We start from the raw sequence: 18,146 nt of genomic DNA, 5'->3' as shown, positions 1-18,146 counted from the left end.
CACAACCCACGAGTCCACAAACCTACACTCACGTAAGACCCATAACTATGGCCATACGAATACATAATACCAGTATATACTTTCGAGTATTGCTGTATTCCTCACACCCACGCACCACCCCCCCTGCTGCACTTGCAGAATTTCAAACACAGCCCCGACTAACCCCCGAAGGCTACACCAAACAATGTCATATAGAGGAAGTATGTGCCAGAGGCAGGCAGTTAGCGAGAACCTTTCGTTTCGCTGGTGTGCCAATACATAGAGATAAACGTACATACATACTTCCAATGTATTTTTTTTGTCAAAGTGTACATAATATATAGATATAGTAATATTTAATTATTAAACTAAGTTTTGCGTCTTTATTGCGGCATCTTCAGCCCAACATTAACACAAAGTTTGCTCGATATTATAATATATAACATAATAGCCCAGGCTACAAATTGGTTCATTCTAAGTTAATAAACGTTTTTAATGTAACAATATTTTCTTGGATATTGGCAATTGCGTCTTAAATCGCAACATTGTTACGCATTTCCCCCTCCCTGGCGCCTATTACGCCGCTGTTGACCCAATTCGCGGCGACGACGTCAATTCATAAATCCGGCACTGCATCGAGTCCGGGGTTTTAGAGCTGCGTCATGCGCATTGCGCAAATGCACCCCAGAAACTATGCAAATGGAAAACCAGGTAAGCATTGGCATTTTTAGACTTTTCTTGGTGTGGTGGATAACCAAAACTGTTGTTGTTGTCCTTCGTAATGAGTTCGCACGTTAAAATGCGTAAAAGGGCCATGACCTGGTTTATCTGGATCTAGTACGTCCTAATGCATTTGAGTACTATTATCAGCGTAACAGCCGGAAATTATGCTTTTAAAGAGATATACACATTTTGATCTGTTTTCTTGTATGACATTTATTATTTACTTAATACTAATCAAAATATGTTTATGTTTTAGGTTAGGTTTTAAAGAAGAGTTTTTTAAAGTTTGCACTATGTTAAGCGACGCGCCATTCTGTTAGCTGAGTAATAGCTCTGTTAACTGCACATATGTTGTGTCATCTTTTACGGTGAATGTCAAATCTGTTGGGGCGTACATTGTTTGTTGGTTTAATAAAAGATTTAAGTATACAAAATGCTAAAACCCAAAGCGCTTACCCAAGTTTTAAGCCAGGCAAACACGGGCGGAGTCGAGAATACCCTGTAAGTGTACACCAGTCCACAGTACAGCAGACAAATAACTTTTTGCCACTTGCAGTCTGCTTAGCCAGGAGGGCGCTCTGCTGGCCTACTCCGGCTATGGAGATAAGGATGCACGCATAACGGCAGCCATTGCAAGCAATATCTGGGCTGCCTACGAAAAACATGGCCGCAATGCGTTCCGCGAAGATCGTCTGACCTTTGTGCTGATTGACTGCGAGTGCGGGCATGTGGCCATCACACAGGTGGGTGGTTGTCTCCCTTTAGCTAGGAGTTGTCATACTCTGAACCTATTGAAAATTGTAAAAAGGGTATTATGTATTTGTGCAAATGTATGTAACAGGCAGAAGGAAGCATCTCCAACCCATAATGTATATACTCTTGATCAGCATCAACAGCCGAGTCGATCTAGCCATGTCCGTCTGTCTGTCCGTATGTATGAATGCAAGGATCTTAGAACCTATAAGAGCTAGAGACTTGAAAATTTAGCTGTAGGTCCTCCTAGTCCATGCGCAGATCTAGTTTGTTTCGATAATCGATAACTTAATCCGTTTACAATATGTTTACTCTAGAACAGTATATATATATCAAGTATCTTTAATTTTATACCTATCGCCACCTCCCCGCTTCTACCTCATAGCTATAAATGAAGTTAATAAGTCAACTTATATTGCCAACTTGTTTATTTTATTTATCTTTGTTACTACTAAAGCAAAAGAGCGCGTAACGCGAGCTGAATTTGGTGTTGGAATAAGAGGGTTCAGGGTATCCCCTAGTCGGGAGCTTCCGACTAGAACCTCTACTTGTTTTTGTATGTATTGATTAAATGCTGCAGGTGGCCAGTGTGCTGTTGTGTCTCTATGCTAAGGAGCATGTCGGCTTGGGCATGCTAAAACAGAAGACCATGTCGTTGGCTGCGTATTTGGAGAGGCCGCTCAAGCAAATATCTGCATCCTAACGAGCGAAAGAGCAATCATAGCCTCGATTTCGATTAGTTTTAAGTTTAATTCCTGTTTTGTAGTTGATAAACATATAAAGTACGTTGATAGCTTTTGGATCGGAAATAAAGAAGAGTCTGGTTTATTTACGCGGAAATTGGTTTACGCACAAGAGCGGTTAAATATGTATACATATATTTATAAAATGTTGAACTTATTGCTAACTATGGATCGCCGTTTGCTTAAATTAAACAAGCCGCTTTTATTCGATGGCATATAGCTTCAAGGTGCGATCCATGCTGGTGGAGGCAATATACTGCGCATGTTTGCCAAACCGAACGCCGGTGGCCAGTGCCGTATGGTCGTTGAATACCTTCAGATCCTGCCACTGCTTACACAAGTAAACCCTGTAAAATGTAAAAGAAAAATGTAATCAATAAGCTTTTGCTGTGCCTAGCAACACGGTAAACAAGCGCTCAAATCAATTTTCTTAGTGTCTTTGTTTTAATAATGAAAAGATTTAAAAGAAAAATATACCGCAAATATGAAGGTAAGCTAAAAAAAAAACATTCAAACATCTGTAGACAAGTAACTAATAGTCCTTTCCCACAGATTACATACGACCGCAGGACTATTTGGAACCGGACGCACCAAAACCCATCAACCTCTGTATTGATGACTTTAATGCGGTAAAAAAACTATTGAAGCATGCTTCATATAACTCGACTGATTCTTTTTCTATTACAGCGCGGCGAAGTTGCAAATCCGCGTGCGCCTTGTGTGGTAACCACCATAGATCCAGATTATATCAAGGATGCAGGTCTGCAGCGTCTGGCCAAGAAGTTTCGCATGAAAACGTGTGTTATCCACATTTCTGTCTTATCTTTCGTGTAGTTAAATATTTTCTCTTTAAAGTGATATATTACTGCTACGTGAGATTACGCGCAATAAGTTCATGTGCTACTCCACGCAGGAAATGTTTTTGGATAGAAAACGTGAGGTGGAGCACCACAACAGGCTATACCAGGAGGCGGAGGAGTTTCACAAGTTGGCCGACAATGTCTTGAAGCAAATGAAGGCAAACGAATTTAAGAAAATGCTAGAGGCACAAGAAAATCTAAAGAAGCTGAAAGAGAATAAAGTGGCCGAGGAGCTCAACCAGGTGAAGCTGCAGCATCAGCGTGTGCTTATGGAGGTGCAGGAGATCTACGGGCGCTTTCAGTACTTGCTCAAGCTGATAAGCTACTTTGATGACACGTTGGAACAGCAGTCGGAGCAGTTGGACAACAAGCTGACCATGCCCGAGCACATAATCAACATGGAAATTAGCGAACGTCATCCGGCTGGCCTTGAACAGGTGCAGCAGGTTAAGGAGTATATGGAGCATGTGATTCGGCCGTATTTGGAGAAGCGCAATCACTTAAATGCTGATATTTGGATCAAAGGCTACGAGCGAAATCGCCTGAAGGTGTCCAACTACAACAAACGTTTCACACAGCTGGCGCTTCTCAATCACATTGTGTGCATACTCCACGACAAGGCGGTGAGTGTTTGGGGTTTCCTATTAGCAGCACAGCTTTATTTTCACTTGATTGCAGGAGAAGACACAAAAGCGAAATGCGAGTGCCGTGGTCTTTCTCAAGGATCCAGAATTTCTGCAACGCCGCGTGGCTGCACTGCAGCAACGCGCCCACGAACTCTTCGACGATTACGAGCAGTCGTACTGCAAGGAGTAAGTCTGAGCTTAGAGTAAATGCAAGAGATATTTAAAGCATATTATTTTGTTCTTTCTGCAGCAAGCTGAGCTTCAAATTGAATAGCATTGTGCCCGTGATTCTGAAACAGTTGCAGAACAAGGTGCAACCGGCGCAACTGCCAAGGAAGGAAGCAGCCAAGACGCCGCCACAAAAGTCCTCCAAGCAGTGGCGTACACTGGAGGACATGCGCACGCCAGCGGCCAACACAACGAGCTCTATCTACAAAGACGAACAAGACACAACGCTGGCTAAAGTGGAGAAAATACAGACATTTGCATTGGTAGGTGACAGCTCCTTCCATATAAAAGCCAAACAGTGTTAAGAACGTTAACTTTTTATATAGGAGCTGCTGCGTAAACTGGATGCCATACCGCCGGCTGATCTGCGCAGACTTGAACAGCGCGTGCGACGGCGCATGGCTAAGCAAACGGAGATGTCGCGCCGTGCGCTGGTCAAACAGAACAGGCTACACAACTGGATGGAGCACTTTAAGAAGCACCATCGCCTGCAGCAGGCAGAGCGCAACAAACATAAGGTTTAAACGTATAACAGGTATATATATTAATAAAGTAAGGCTCACCTGACATCAGTGCCGGCAATGGCCAGATATGTGCCGCTCTGATCGAAGCACAGATCCTTGACCTCGTAGCCATCGTCTAGTTGTATGGTCTTGAAATTCTTTAGTTTGCGCAAATCCCACAGCTTTACGCATGCATCGTCCGCTGCAGTGGCCAGATAGTAACCGTTTTCAGAGAACGATATGGCCGAAATGGGGCCGGTATGACCAGGGAAATTGGCCACATTGCTCTGCTCCTTCAGATCCCAAATCTTTACTTGAGAATCAACGGTGCCAGTGCCAAAAATCAGACCATCCGGATGGAATTGAGCGGTTGTCAGGCCCACCTCAGCCGTGTCGATGACCTTTGTCAGCAGGCGTCCAGTGCGTATGTCCGAGAAGGCCCAGTGCTTGTCCGAAGATGTGGACAACAAGTAGTCGCCCGTAGGATGCAGCGAGAGTCCTGTGACGGGCCCCTCGTGACAGCGCAACAAGAGCTGCGTTTGCGATGTGGGCACATGCCAAATGCGTATGTTCATGTCTGGTGAGCCGGTGATGACAGTGTCCTCGTTGGGATGGTATATGACCTTGGTGATTTTCTTGGTATGGCCCTTCAATATTGCCACAACTTGTTCCGTGTCCTTGTTGAATACAGTAGCATTTTTATCATTGCCTCCAGTCAAAATCTTGCTGTGATCGGCGCTGTTTATGTCCAGAGCCAAAATGCCAGGCACAGATGCCGAGTGCAGGCCTGGACGCGAGGCCACCGTGAGGAAGTTCTTCACTTGATCTGGTGTGACCAGTTCCTCGGGCACCGTCCGTCCACGCTTTTTACGCTCCTGTGTCAGCACAGTGGCTTTGTCCTGCAGCTTCTGTATGACCTCGGCACTCATGCCGGCCTGCTCCATTTGGTGAGCTCCACCAGCACCGGCTTCCGAGGCAAGAGCCGGCTCTGAAATCATCGATGGCGCATTCACTATGCCCGCTTGAGGCTTCAGCGTTGCCAGCGCCTCGCGCGCCGCCGTCAGCTCTTTCTTCAGACGCGCAATGACACGGCAGGCGGCATCATGTTGATAGAGCGCATGTGACAGCTCCTGACGGGTGGTCTGCAGCTGCTGGCGCTGGGTAAACGAGTGTATCATCAGCGCATCCCACTCGTCCTGCATGGTTTTCAGTGTCGCCGGTATGCTGGTGGCGCTGGGTGGCTTTGGCTTCACTACTGCTGGCGTTTTGATTTCAATCAGTTCCTCTTGCTTCAGCTCCTTGCCACAGATCGGATCGCAGCCGTTCTCCAGAATATACTTCTCAATGACGCGTCTTTCGAAAACGGCGCCCGAGTACGGCGAGACCACAGGCGACTCGGGTACCTCGTTTGTAACTGAAAGAGTGTAAATTAATTGAAAAAAAAAGAATGTGCACTCTAACTGGGAGCAACTTACGTGCACAAACCAAAGCCATCGCGACAAGTATTTAAACGTTTTCCGTCGATTAAAATACGTTTTATAACTTTTACACACGTTTTCCAACAGAAACAAGCGCAAAAATTGTCGGCAAATGAAGCTTCTTCCCAATCTGAAATTCGCCACGCAACGCGAACGATTCCACATATCGATAACAAATCAATCAACTCGTGATGACTGGCATAGTTGGACTCGCGGTGACTGGCAATAGTGCGGCCCATCAGCTGTTGCTATTATTTAAGTTACGCGTGCTTCAGTTTTCCCTTCAGCTCTGTATATTTTGTAAATTATTAATAGAAACATGCTAAAAAACCTAGTGCATTGGCGAGCAGGCAAATTTCTGCTAAATGGAGTCTCGCGAGCTGGAGCGACGCGCTGCCTATGTACTCCATTTAAAACTCAGACACATGAAGGTGCCGCCCTGGGGGATACGGAGCCGGCAATTAGGAAACATGTGAATCCCTTTGCACAAACCACGTCCACACCACTGCCAGATAATGGAGTAAATGAATCTAAAGAAGAACGCGATAAGAGGCTGAAGGTATTGCAGCTGGAAGCAGACATAGCACATCAGGAGGGACGCCGCGTGCCAGCCTTAGACTTCTTTAAGGAGCACCACTGGGCGCACGTGCTGACACTTCCATCGAAATCGGCACGAATCAAATACTATGCATTTCTTTGGCAAATCGAAATGAAAAAAGAGTCGGAGCAACGGAAAAAAGCGCTGCGCGCCGAGGGCACAGAACGCCGCATAGCCGAGATGCGCAAGGAGCGAGAGGAGAACACACACATCATCTATGGACTGGCACACACATCCATGTTCCTGCGCATCTACGACTCGACCATCAACCATTGGCAGAACAATCGTTTGACACGGGCCATGCAATTCGCGCCCAAAATTGTGCTCGACTGTTCCTACGATACGCACATGACCAATCGGGAAGCCTCGTATGCCGCCAAGCAGCTGATGCTGTGCTTTGCCGAGAATCGTGCCCATGACGAGCCCTTCGATCTGCACTATTGCAATGCAAATTTTAAGGGGCGCTGCATGCAGAGTCTTGAGCGTTACATACCAACAATGCACAATCCCGAATTTCCCATGAATGTGCACAGCGAGTGTTTCACGAAGCTGTTTCCCAAGCAGCAATTGGTCTACCTGACGCCGCACTGTCGTGAGGATCTGGTCACGTACAATCCGGATGATATTTATATAGTGGGCGCCATGGTGGACACCGTAAACAATGAGCCTCTATCACTGGCCAAGGCCAAGCGCTTGGGTCTGCGCATGGCACGTCTTCCCTTAGATCACTACCTGCAATGGGGATCGGGCTCCGGCAAGTCCCTAACCCTTAACCAAATGATTACCATCATGCTGGACCTAAAGAAAACCGGCGACTGGAATACGGCCCTTCAGCATGTGCCACGTCGTAAGATCATCGACCTGGGCACGGAACAAGCGCAGGGTCGTCAAGCGCTCAATAGGCGCGCCAACAAGCTCAATGTGCGCATCGATCATCTGCTCAAGTACGAAAATAATCGACCCGAGTCCACGGCGTTTGCCACGCCCCAAAAGGTGCGCCAGCACAAAGAAGGGCTGGACTTTAATTTAGACAGTTGGGCAACAGGCAAGAAGAAAACGAGTCGAAACAAGTAAATATTTGAATTATTTAATATTTAATAAACTTAGGATATTGTTAAAGCCGAGACATGCCAAAAATTAACCATCGAGGGGTTATCCTGATTGAGCATCATGGTATTCACTCTCATCGGATAGCACTTCCTGTTCGTGCTCGAAATCGTTTGAAGGATCTTCATATTTTTCATTTGAAATCTCTTTATTCAGTTCATGCTCTTCCCTTTGCTCAGTCTCGTGATATTGCTGGCCCTGTTCTTCCTTCTCCTGATCTACCTGTTCCGTATTTTTACCCATTGGAGTTTCTTTAAAAACCTCCAATTGCTGCTCGTCTTGAGTCTCTTTCAGTTCTGCAGGCCGTTTATTTGAGCTTGATTCGATTTGCTGCTCATCTTGAATCTCTTCTATTTGTATTTCTGGTTTTTTATTCGCATAATCTCCCATCTCAGGCAGCTCATTTGACATCATTTCCAACGGCTCCTCTGAAAATTCATCCACACCATCTCCGGCTTCGTGTGGCGTCTTCTTATATTTCAGCTGCATATTCTTGGCATTGATTGCCTGATAGTTGATGCAGGGTCGCAAGCCCGCCTCCTTAAGAAATTCCTTGGCAGTGGCCTCGTACTTTTGTATGTGCTCCCGCCGTTCCACTGTCAGCAGCTTCGTCTCCAGCACAAACAGCGATTGTGCCCGCAGTGCGCCAAAGAACTCTTTGCTCAAGAAGCTGTAATAGTTGTAGGCCACAAAGGCCACGTCGAAAAAGTCGTGCCAGCGTGGAGCACCCTTTTGCAGCTCCATCATTTCCATGGGCGAGATGAAGTGCACCTGGACATCGGGCACTGTAATCCAGGGCTTGTCATAGCTCAGCTGCGTCTCGTTTGTGTCGCATTCGTTGTAGGTGAGCAGCGGGGTCATCAGCAGCTGCGTGGCGCCATAGCGCCGGGAGATGGTCTTGTCATGCTCGTAGACAGTTTGCGTTTGCAGCTCATGGAAGAGCTCGAGCAGATTGCGCTCGGTCACGTCTGTGGCACGAAAGTCATTCTCGCCGTGCACCGAGTGATGCAGACGCTCCTCGGAGCTGCGCAGTCCAAAGCCACAAAAGGGTCCCGTTTGTATGTCGCCCACGTAGCCGCGATGCAGATAGGCGCGTCCATTGCGGACGAGGCCGGCGGCAAAGGTCTTGTTCGGTTTGCAGTGCTCGTATTCGGGAAAGACAAACGCGACGCCGGATTCACGCCAGTAGCGATACTCCTGGGAGCAAATCTGCTGCGCCTCACGATCCTTCAGCGTCATGCTCAGATCCCAGTCAAAGGCGCCCTGCCTGTGATCGTATCGAGTACCGAGCAGAGCGCGCACTCGCTGCTCCCAGTAGCGTTGTATATCGTACACCTGCTCCTGAGGCTGCCAGTAGCTGAAGGCCATTTCCAGGCCGTCGCGCTCCTTGTACTTGAGCGCTTCGATATTGAGCATGGGCGCCAGGCGCTGCAGCTGCTCCCCATCGCAGATCATGTTGAGCAGAGTGCGCGCCTTGGCGGCCACATAATGATGCGAGCTGGGACGCATCAGCGAGTTGCCATAGATGTCCATGAAGAGATGTGCCTTGCACACAAGACTAAACGAATCGGGCGGCTCCAGTGCCAAGCCCAGCAGCAGCATATTCCTGGCCATGATCTCCACACAGGCGTCCAGCAGATAGATATTCAGCTTGGGCTTAACGGCGTGCGTATAACGCTTGGCCAGCGTCCGGATCACATGTCGCGGATCGGCGCCGCCGCAGATGAGCATATTAAGCTCAGCGGGCTGGCCCTCAGCCTCAGCTGCGCCTGGCTCATCTGGCAGCTTAAAGGCCTTGATGTACTCCTGGTACAAGTCCAGCGCCGAGCTGAGTCCCCAAAACATTTTCTGCTCGCTTTAAACGAAAACTACAAGGAAAATTCTAGCTTTGATAGCTGCCACTGCTGCTGCCTCATTTGCTGCTGCTATTTATTTGATTGACATCAGTTGCCCGGACGACTAGCTCCATTGGCCAGCAAGCTGTTGCCTGGCAACGTCTTGGCATGTTTAGCATGTCCTCTATTTGACACACCCCTAGGATAGAGGGGTACTATTCCTAAGTCATCACATTTGTTACGCACAATGGCAGACATATCCTTTCCCAAAAACTCTATATATTTCTGAACAGTATGAACAGTCGAGTCCATCTAGACATGTCCATCTGTCCATTTATCGGTCATAAATTAAGTTTTTGTATGGAAACCTTTTTTAATTTTGAAAGATTTCGTTGCCAAACTTGGCATCTACATCAGCAAAATCTTGTCCACATCGGTGCACTATATTATATAACTCTATGCGAAGAATCACACGCACACATTTTAGTTTTTCAAGATATCTTAACATCGAGGCACTTCTTAATCAAGTGCAAGGGTATTTGGTGTTCGGCGTGTCGATATTGACCGAGATTCTGTCTTGTTTGCATTGCATTCGTTGTGTGGATTAGAGGAGCGCGTTTCAGTTCAGAGCGGAAATTGGTTTTTGATATCTGCCTGCCTGCAGTGCATCGGTCCAAGTCAAATGTGGGAGACAGCCAATCGCCCCAGCGGGTGGCTTGGACCATCCAGGATATGCTGAGAAGCTGGGCATAATCGTAATGCATTATTCAGCGCTCGGTTGGCTGCTTTTAGCTGATTGCCACTGTGACGCCAATTCCGGCGGGCATTGCACTTGGCAAGCAGCTTAAATAAAAACACATAACTGAAATGTGCGCGAGAATAACTACTTATTAAAATGATAAATATTATTGAACGTAATTTCCTTCAGGCAACAGTATTGTTGTGTCTTTGTTCTTCGCCAAATTGATTTGGCCATAAAACTGATGTCAGCTATCTGCAGCTTTTTTGTTTGTTTTGCTTTCCCTAAGCGTATTCACGCTCTGGGACCAAAAAGCTTTTAATGCATTTTCCGCAAAATGTACACAGACAAACGAAAATTATGCATGCCGTTGGGAATGGGAATGCGCATGGGAAGGGGGCTGGCCAAGTGGCTTACTTAATCTTCATTCGCAGTTGGCTTGTGTAATATCTGCTAGTAGTTTCTCTTTTTGGCTCAACTTTCGCTTGACAAAGCTCCAAAACTTCTTAATACATACTTATTGTTGGACCCAAAGTCCACAGACTGCAAACTTTTTGGCAGCAGGTCGCCTTAATTGCGTGTGTGTCTTTCAGCACACGCTGCGTATGCGTGATGTGAGCTGTGAGCTGCGATTAGTGTTGCGAACTGAGCTATTTTTCAGCTAAATTTAGCTATTCGCAGGGGTGGTCAGTCTGAAATAGATTTGGCACCAAGTTTAACTTTATTCAGATATTTTTGGCATATCTATATATCGGGCATAATAGTGCCTTTTCTGTGCTTTAATTTTTATGCTTTAAGCTATTTTCAACACTGGATTCAGCTACTTTTTTTAAGCAACAGCTAGCAACACTGGCTGTGAGCCTCGAGCTGTCTGCAGCATTGGTTCCGCCCGCCCCGCCTTGCCCCCTGCCCCATGCAGCTGCAATTATGCTGTTTGAGAGTCGCTCGTGCGTCTAATGCACAATCTAAGCACAAATATATCTGCCAAATGCTGAACTGATGAGAATTCGGTAAAGCTGGCAGCATATTGCTGGCTCAAACAGTTTGCAGCTGGTTGTTGTTGTTGCGGCCAGATTGCTGGCTCTTGTTAGATAGTTGTTGTTGTTGCTGTTGTTGCTGCTCAATTAGTCAGTGTAATGGCAACTGCTGGCATAGCCATGCACTTGATTTGACTGCGGTTCAATAAATACGAGCACAAAGGCGCACCGAATGCCATTCAAGCGGCACACAATTCATCACAGCATCAGTTTTCAATGAATGTCCCTGGCACCAGCACAACACGACTCGGCATGCGGTTGCTGGCTAAAACAAAAGTAATTAGAAGACTGCGCGCCCTGCGGCAGACTCGAAATGGCTAAAAAAAAAAATCCCGGACAATGGCCAGTAAAAAAAAAAAATTAAAAAAATGGGTTAGTTAAGCGCTTGCGGTTGCCACGATTTATAAGCAAGGCCAGCCAAATTGTTAAAGGGCATGCCAGAGCTTAGACAAAGCCAACTTTGGGCTATACTAAGTATACATCCGTGTGCTTAATTCCACTTTAGAATTAATTGCAGACCAAACTGTAAAGGCTGCCAATGTTCAACAGAACAGTAAAGCTTTGCTTTTGTTATGCTGCGAAATTGTTTCACAGGCGTATTTAGAAATATGAATACAAGTGCAGAAGTTCGTCAATTAAAGCATTTCAAAAACTTTAGGCTTTAGGAAAACTGATTTTATTCGCCAGTAAAAGCGATAATTATTGCTGTTAAATTGTTTCACAAGTGAAACTAGCAGCACGAGTGGAAATGTTGCAGAATGTCAAATACATATGTTCTTCTATTTAACACAACGTTGAGCAACTGAACCAAGAATTGCTGCTTATATTCACAGCTCAAATCTAAGCAAAATTTCCGTTTCTCTTTCACAAGTGGAATTAGAAATACGTGTGAAAATGTTGCAAACTTGCAAAATATATCCACCATCAAAGTCATTGCAAATTGTAATCTTTCGCAGCCAGCTGCTCTGTTTCCTTGTGCAGGCTATCTGAAAGTCAATTACACTCTCGTTAGCTTTATTCCTGTATTCATTCATGCACATAGATCGTTATTCCTTATGACTATGTATTTGGTTCAGAGGTCAACATAACAATTGCAATGTGCGTGTCACATGCGACTTTGATGCGGCCAAACAAAAGTTTGAATACGACTCGATACGGACGAGCATGTTCAGCTGTGTGTGTGTGTGTGTGTGTGAGTGTGTGAGTGTGTGATAAGGATTTGTTTTTCCTCTTTATTGTGCGTTTCTCTATGTATGTGCTTATGTAGCAGCAGCAGCGCCCGAAATTGGTTTTGTGTTTCCTCAGCTCAGTTGTCTGCTCACATGACGCCCACATTCACATTTGGGGCTCAGGTTGCTCTCAGCGAACACTCGGGCTCGGTTATCCCCGCCCGCATATCAGCACATCTCCCCAACCCGCTACCCTACCCACCTACCCCAGTCATTGTCAATGTTTTCACGCAAACTTTTCTCATTAGGCAGTGCAAACAAAATGGCTGAGTCTGCGGCTCTCTGCTGTGGCCCACTTTGTTAGCTGTTTGACATCAACCAGGCCAGAATGGTGTCATAATGGCCAATAAAGCAACATGGAATACATCATTAAATGCTGTCGATCAAAGTGTTGCAAATTAATCGTTCCGATTCGAGTTTTGGCACATGTTTATATAAACATACATATGTCTGTGTGTGAATGTATGTGCACTATAATCAAATGCATAAATTAAACGTTAAGCAATTAGCTTCTATCATTAACAAAGTTCTCGACGACAGTCGCATCATTAATATTGTTCTAGTGATGTTTAGCAGGGCTGTAAACCGTCAAAAATAAAGTCAGTGGTTCAGTTCGTAACTTTCAGGTTCGTTTCGGCATTCGGAAATAATAGAATTTCCAGATTCGAATCAGCTGCGTTCCCGTTTATCCCTCCTTGCTTTCAAATAAAAGACAATTTGATTTGTTTTTGCTGTTTTCCAGTAAAGTTTAGTTTAATTTTGTAATAGACATAGACAGTGTGTTCTACTTAGCACATGCTCCGACTGGGATCTCAAAGGACTCTCACATATGTATACATATCTATATACTATATATACTACGAATTGTTCGGTTGCTTTGGGGGCCTACAATAGCTCAATGTGGGTTACACTTAAAACTACATATTTTATCGTATCGGGGGAGTTCTTAGTTCTTAGGTTAAGGATTAAACAAGTTCACATGTCGCATGCGTAGAAATATGTGTAGAAATATCGTTTTGTGTTAAAACATTTCTCGGTTTGTTTTTTTGTTTTTCCCTTTTCTTTGTTTTTTTTTTTTTTTTTTGTTCTAAGCAAGAACTTCTGATTGTCAGAGAGTTATTGAAGTTATCTAGGGTGCGTGCAGAACTGATAGCAAATTAATTGTGCGCTTAGAACAGAGTTTAGGCTTAAACTAATGCACAGTTATACAAATATTTAAACGCTTTGCTATGGATATGTGTTAAACAATTCATATTTTGTTTTTCTCCATATTGCACACATACATTATTAATATATACAATGCTGAACAGATCTGAAGTCAAATGTGCTGCAAATGTTTACACTTCTTTTGTTTTTTTGTTTGAGTAAATATTTTCCATAAATTGATAGTTTTGTGACATATTAATATTGTGACAATTACAGTTTTATTTCTGCATTTTGTATCTTTTTGTTTATTAAGCATAGTTACGCTTTTAACCCCTTCAAGTTTTGTGGTTTGCATTTGGTTTTTTCTCGATCATATCTCTACAATCTATATATAAGTATGTATACATATGAATAACAACATATAGCTCAAGTTATTATTATTTATGAGTACATAAAACACACTCTACAACATTAAAATTTCAAAATGGCTCACTTATCATGTATGCTAGGTTCTATATAAAGTCTGAGACGGTGGTTTTTGCTTTTTAGAAACTACAGACTACAATTTTGTAAAGGGGCAAAAACCAAGCAAATCAAAATATTGTTGAGTTTAACTCGCTCTCTTTAAACAAACCTAAGCTTAATTTCAAAAAAAAAAAAAACAAAAAAAAAAACAAAAAATTAAATGTAAATAAATGATTAAACTTTAGGAAATATTTAACAGATCACTTGGAAGGGAGAGTCTAGGTTGCAGCTAGTTGCTCAAGTATTGCTTACCATTTAGAACATTTACTTATTAGCTAGTGTAATTAACCTTTATACGTATTTTAGCCAGTGCGCCTTACAGCTTATCCTTTGTGGTATCCTCCTCCTCCTGTAGCGAAATGATCTGTGGCAGGCGTGCGTGAGATGCAAGAAAATGTTATATATTATATAGTTTATGTTTATATTTTTAATTTCAATTAAATATTCAGAGCGAGAGAGAAATGCGTTGACTGTTTTGCTAGGCTTTAAACAGAATTTGTATTGATTATGGTTTATTGTTCGACTACAGTTTAGCGTAACTAACTAAGAGAAACTAAATAATCAGTTGCAGGTGAACGAAAAATAATCAATGTGAATGGAACCGCGCACAGTTCCATTTTCAGGCAATTTAAATTCGTATAGCTGGGTGTATAAGCTACGCTCTAGAGATCTATGGACAAATAGTGGTATAATTCTATATATATATATATGCAGATATGCAGATATGCAGCTAGATATGCGTCTTGTATAGTATATAAACTAGCGGCTGCTTTGATACTTACTTCAGCTCATTCGCAGCTCCGTTTGCAGCGGGTGGGCGTGGCCAACAACTAAGTACAATCTAAGATATAATTGCATATTCTTGCTTGTTTTTTGTTTCTTATTAGATGTGTAGTTATTTGATTATTTACTTCATTTTATATATATATATATATTTAATATAATTATGTAGAGCTCTCAAAAATATTTCAGCACTTGCAGTGAGGTATGCTTGTATCTTTGAAAGGTAATACGGATTTGAAACGTGACTAAACCGATTTTGTAACCCTCTACTAGATTAGTTTTTGTGTGAGCCTAAAAGAACTCGTCGAAATCGTCTAGAAAGTACAAATTGATCAATTTAGTTTGTCGTATAGTAAAATTGATGTGTGTGCAACATGTCGGGCACAGAATTGATCGGGTTCGGTGCTCGAATTGAAATTTCATTTCCACCTGGGTGTGAGTAGGAGGGTGGAAAGTGCTGAGAATTGCAGAGAGAAGCTTGCATGCCAAATAAGATTATAAACAAAATTGTATTGAAGTAGAAAAACGAGTTATTTAGTTTTAGTTGCTTTCGGTTTAACTTTTTCGGGGGTTTCTAGGCAAAACTTTTGTATTTAATCGTAGTTTTAGCCAAGTGCTAAATTGTAGTTTTTAAAATTTAGTTATTTGATTATTTATCTTTCGCTGGCGTAGCTGTGTTGTTCTTGTTGTTGTTTTTACTGTTGGTATTGTTGTTGTTGTTGTTGTTGTTGTTGTGGGGCATGCTGCAGTGAGCTACGGGAACTGGTTTTCAAACTGGTGGAGGCTGATGGTGGTTGGTGGTGGTGGTTGGTGGTTCGTGGTTGGCAGTTGGCAGTTGGCCGTTGACGTTGGTTAAAAATGAAAAAATTTAGTTTCATTTCATTTTGGCAGTTGTTGTTGCTATTGCCAAAACGCGCGCACACACACACACACACGCACACGCACAAACAGAGAGAGAGAGAGGAAAAGAGAGTATAACCAACATTTTGCATTGCGAACGCAACAAAATTTAACAAAACTTGAACAAATTCTCAAAATTTATTAATATATATATATATAGATATTTAATATATACACATCAAGAGAAGAAGAGTGGTGTGTGAGTGAATGTGTAAGAGAACGGGCATAAAACTTTCGATTTCAATCAATATGATGACTTTTACTTAAGTAGTTCGATATATAAGCATGGCATCTAGTTACATTTACATATGATACAAAAGTTTTTAAATTCCTTTTCTTCTTTCTTTTGCCTGCTTTTTCCAGGTGTGAGGGCGGAGCTTAAGCAAAGCATGCCTGAAGTGTTCAAACAGAACTGAGGAACTGGAGAAACACAGCGCTTACCTCCTCGACCGTGTGCACAGCATTGTGGAGTTATCGGATTGATTCATTGCATTCGCAGGATATTGCAATTACAGTGCAGTTTATTGATTGATTTTAATTCAATTAAATGACGCGATTGAATTGATTAAAAACATTGCAAGGCGTGTGGCATGTGGCATGTGCCACACACCATTTACGTTTTGTAACATTTTATCGAGTTAATCGTGCTGAAATTCTATTGATGGCAATTTATGGCGCCCATATCAAATAAATAATAGCATTTTAAGCGCTTTGAACACCACGTATATTCGATTTAAGTCCCAGACAAAAACACTTCGCTGAAGAGTAAAAACTGCACTTTAAAAAGCACTTACCTTTTTTATTAAATTGGTTTTCTCTATCCATTGTATAATACACAAAGCATATGTATAGTATGTATATAGAAAAAGCTACGCATACAATTAGCATACTTTATTAAATAAAAATAGTACTAGCTACTCATAACTACCCTGCAGGATATATTTTAAGTAGCTTACAAATAAAAATGCATCAGAATTAGTTTATAATTGTGACAAAAATAAGATGCATTAAAGTATATTTAAGTATAATTGTGTAATATCCAAAACAGAATGTAATTGCATAGTTTGAGCATATTTTCCAATTCCTTACAAAAAATTTGAAAAAATGGACTTCAAGATGTTAAACTATCATTTCCTGGAAAGATTTTAGGTCTCGATAAATTGTCAATTAATGTTTTTAAGGTACATTAATTTGTCCCGGCTAAATGTCTGCGCTATGGCGAGTTTCTACTTTTAAGCCCAATCGGGTACGTCTCTGGCCGAAGAGAAAATCAAATTCGGTTCCTAGATGACCCATAATATCCTTGGTTTTCACATACCATTGATAGAGTCCTGGTGAACCTACAAAAATATGAATGTGTGCTGTTTCCCCCAGCCGTCCCCCCTATGCCCCCTCTCCCTTTATGGTTCTTAGATGACCAATATATCCTTGGTTTTACCATATCATTGATATAGTCCTAGTGAACCTTTAGTTCCAAATTCCGGCAAAATTCGCTTAAAAGCTTTATCCACAATTAAAATTAGGTTTAAAAATTAACGGTCATTGACATTGCCCTGGGCCCGGCCGTTGGCTCACATTTTTAAATCAAAATTCAGCTGAAATACCAGGCGAACAGAAATGAGCAGCAGGTAGATGACTTGCAAGTTTTTTAACAGTTTACTGTTAAACAACTGTTATTTAACATTTCTCTGTTAAGTCGCTGTTAGTTAACATACCACTGTTAACAGCCGCTGGACGGCGGCCAACGGCGGAGATATGTCGTTTTGAAACGACATATCTCCAGGCGGACGTATGACGTTTTTAGAGCGGCGGAGATTATGTCGTTTTGAAACGACATATCTCCCGCGGACGTGTGAAGATATTTTTTCGAAAACTTTAAATGGCCATATCTCGGCCAAATAAAGCCCGATTGCGGTCAAAAAGGGAGGGGTTTCTCGCGTAGGTCCATAGAATCGAATGCTATCAACGTTTATCGAATTCGGAAAAATGTCATTTTTCGAAAAAACGTGATGGTTACACTGTATTTTTGGTCAATTTGGGTCATCTCTTAGAATGTGGATTTTTGGGTGGCAATCGATGGTCGGGATCCGTACGAATAGAAAGAGGTATATCACTTCGAGATCGGACTGTATTTAGCCGAGTTATTCGCATTTTAATATTTAATCATTTTTTCTGCAAGGTGTATATTGTGAATGGTTTATTTTTATGAGCGGACCAAAAGTATGCTTTAGAAAAGCTACGAATTATGTGGACATCACAAAAGTATGCAATGCTTTCCTTTACTTTTATGTCACACAACCACACGCATTTATTCGAAAACTTTAAATAGGCATATCTTGGCCAAATAAAGCCCG

General features: G+C 42.8%; 6 protein-coding genes across 7 annotated transcripts in view; 3 read left to right on the top strand and 3 right to left on the bottom strand.

Annotated features, from left to right (window-relative positions):
* Positions 1-1,062: 1,062 nt before the first annotated feature.
* On the top strand, positions 1,063-2,267 carry LOC115761116 (ragulator complex protein LAMTOR2 homolog). The gene is made up of 3 exons (XM_030702747.1): positions 1,063-1,203; positions 1,259-1,445; positions 2,036-2,267. Exons 1-3 carry the CDS (start codon positions 1,136-1,138, stop codon positions 2,156-2,158), a joined length of 378 nt encoding a protein of 125 aa, XP_030558607.1. The 5' UTR covers positions 1,063-1,135; the 3' UTR covers positions 2,159-2,267.
* LOC115761115 (pre-mRNA-processing factor 19) lies at positions 2,251-6,018 on the bottom strand. The gene is made up of 3 exons (XM_030702746.1): positions 5,891-6,018; positions 4,476-5,829; positions 2,251-2,545 (listed from the first exon to the last, which is right to left on the bottom strand). The coding sequence occupies exons 1-3, from the start codon at positions 5,907-5,909 to the stop codon at positions 2,401-2,403; spliced, it is 1,518 nt and encodes a 505-aa protein (XP_030558606.1). The 5' UTR covers positions 5,910-6,018; the 3' UTR covers positions 2,251-2,400.
* LOC115760656 lies at positions 2,683-4,466 on the top strand. Its single transcript, XM_030702123.1, has 7 exons — positions 2,683-2,688; positions 2,738-2,827; positions 2,886-2,995; positions 3,054-3,681; positions 3,737-3,870; positions 3,935-4,175; positions 4,239-4,466. The coding sequence occupies exons 1-7, from the start codon at positions 2,683-2,685 to the stop codon at positions 4,434-4,436; spliced, it is 1,407 nt and encodes a 468-aa protein (XP_030557983.1). The 3' UTR covers positions 4,437-4,466.
* A 113-nt stretch (positions 6,019-6,131) lies between the features above and the next one.
* LOC115760526 (mitochondrial ribonuclease P protein 1 homolog) lies at positions 6,132-17,106 on the top strand. Its single transcript, XM_030701905.1, has 2 exons — positions 6,132-7,561; positions 16,156-17,106. The coding sequence occupies exons 1-2, from the start codon at positions 6,213-6,215 to the stop codon at positions 16,172-16,174; spliced, it is 1,368 nt and encodes a 455-aa protein (XP_030557765.1). The 5' UTR covers positions 6,132-6,212; the 3' UTR covers positions 16,175-17,106.
* LOC115760525 (dynein assembly factor 3, axonemal homolog) lies at positions 7,586-9,519 on the bottom strand. Its single transcript, XM_030701903.1, has one exon. The coding sequence runs from the start codon at positions 9,441-9,443 to the stop codon at positions 7,644-7,646; it is 1,800 nt and encodes a 599-aa protein (XP_030557763.1). The 5' UTR covers positions 9,444-9,519; the 3' UTR covers positions 7,586-7,643.
* LOC115760524 (NACHT domain- and WD repeat-containing protein 1) overlaps positions 13,183-18,146 on the bottom strand; it is a 25,886-nt gene continuing 20,922 nt past the window's right edge. For both annotated transcript variants that reach the window (XM_030701901.1, XM_030701902.1), the window contains one exon: positions 13,183-14,473. In XM_030701901.1, coding sequence (XP_030557761.1) covers positions 14,433-14,473 — 41 coding nt within the window. In that variant the 3' untranslated portion in view covers positions 13,183-14,432. The remainder of the gene's footprint in view (positions 14,474-18,146) is intronic.

The sequence above is a fragment of the Drosophila novamexicana genome, unplaced genomic scaffold (genome assembly GCF_003285875.2).
Source record: "Drosophila novamexicana strain 15010-1031.04,08,12 unplaced genomic scaffold, DnovRS2.1 tig00000462-arrow-pilon, whole genome shotgun sequence".
Lineage (NCBI taxonomy): Eukaryota > Metazoa > Arthropoda > Insecta > Diptera > Drosophilidae > Drosophila > Drosophila novamexicana.
The sequence above is the reverse complement of the archived record's forward strand: the minus strand, read 5'-3'. Positions and strand labels throughout refer to the sequence as shown.

What these genes read in the sequence shown, in the direction of transcription:
- LOC115761116 (XM_030702747.1), top strand. Translation starts at nt 1,136, where the DNA reads ATGCTAAAACCCAAAGCGCTTACCCAAGTTTTAAGCCAGGCAAACACG. An exon ending in GGCGGAGTCGAGAATACCCT is followed by an intron (nt 1,204 to 1,258) that starts GTAAGTGTACAC and finishes TGCCACTTGCAG; the next exon opens with TCTGCTTAGCCAGGAGGGCG. An exon ending in GGCATGTGGCCATCACACAG is followed by an intron (nt 1,446 to 2,035) that starts GTGGGTGGTTGT and finishes TAAATGCTGCAG; the next exon opens with GTGGCCAGTGTGCTGTTGTG.
- LOC115760656 (XM_030702123.1), top strand. An exon ending in AAGAAGTTTCGCATGAAAAC is followed by an intron (nt 2,996 to 3,053) that starts GTGTGTTATCCA and finishes TTCTCTTTAAAG; the next exon opens with TGATATATTACTGCTACGTG. An exon ending in AAATACAGACATTTGCATTG is followed by an intron (nt 4,176 to 4,238) that starts GTAGGTGACAGC and finishes CTTTTTATATAG; the next exon opens with GAGCTGCTGCGTAAACTGGA.
- LOC115760525 (XM_030701903.1), bottom strand. Translation starts at nt 9,443, where the DNA reads ATGTTTTGGGGACTCAGCTCGGCGCTGGACTTGTACCAGGAGTACATC.
- LOC115760526 (XM_030701905.1), top strand. Translation starts at nt 6,213, where the DNA reads ATGCTAAAAAACCTAGTGCATTGGCGAGCAGGCAAATTTCTGCTAAAT.
- LOC115761115 (XM_030702746.1), bottom strand. An exon ending in ATTGCCGGCACTGATGTCAG is followed by an intron (nt 2,546 to 4,475) that starts GTGAGCCTTACT and finishes TACATTTTACAG; the next exon opens with GGTTTACTTGTGTAAGCAGT.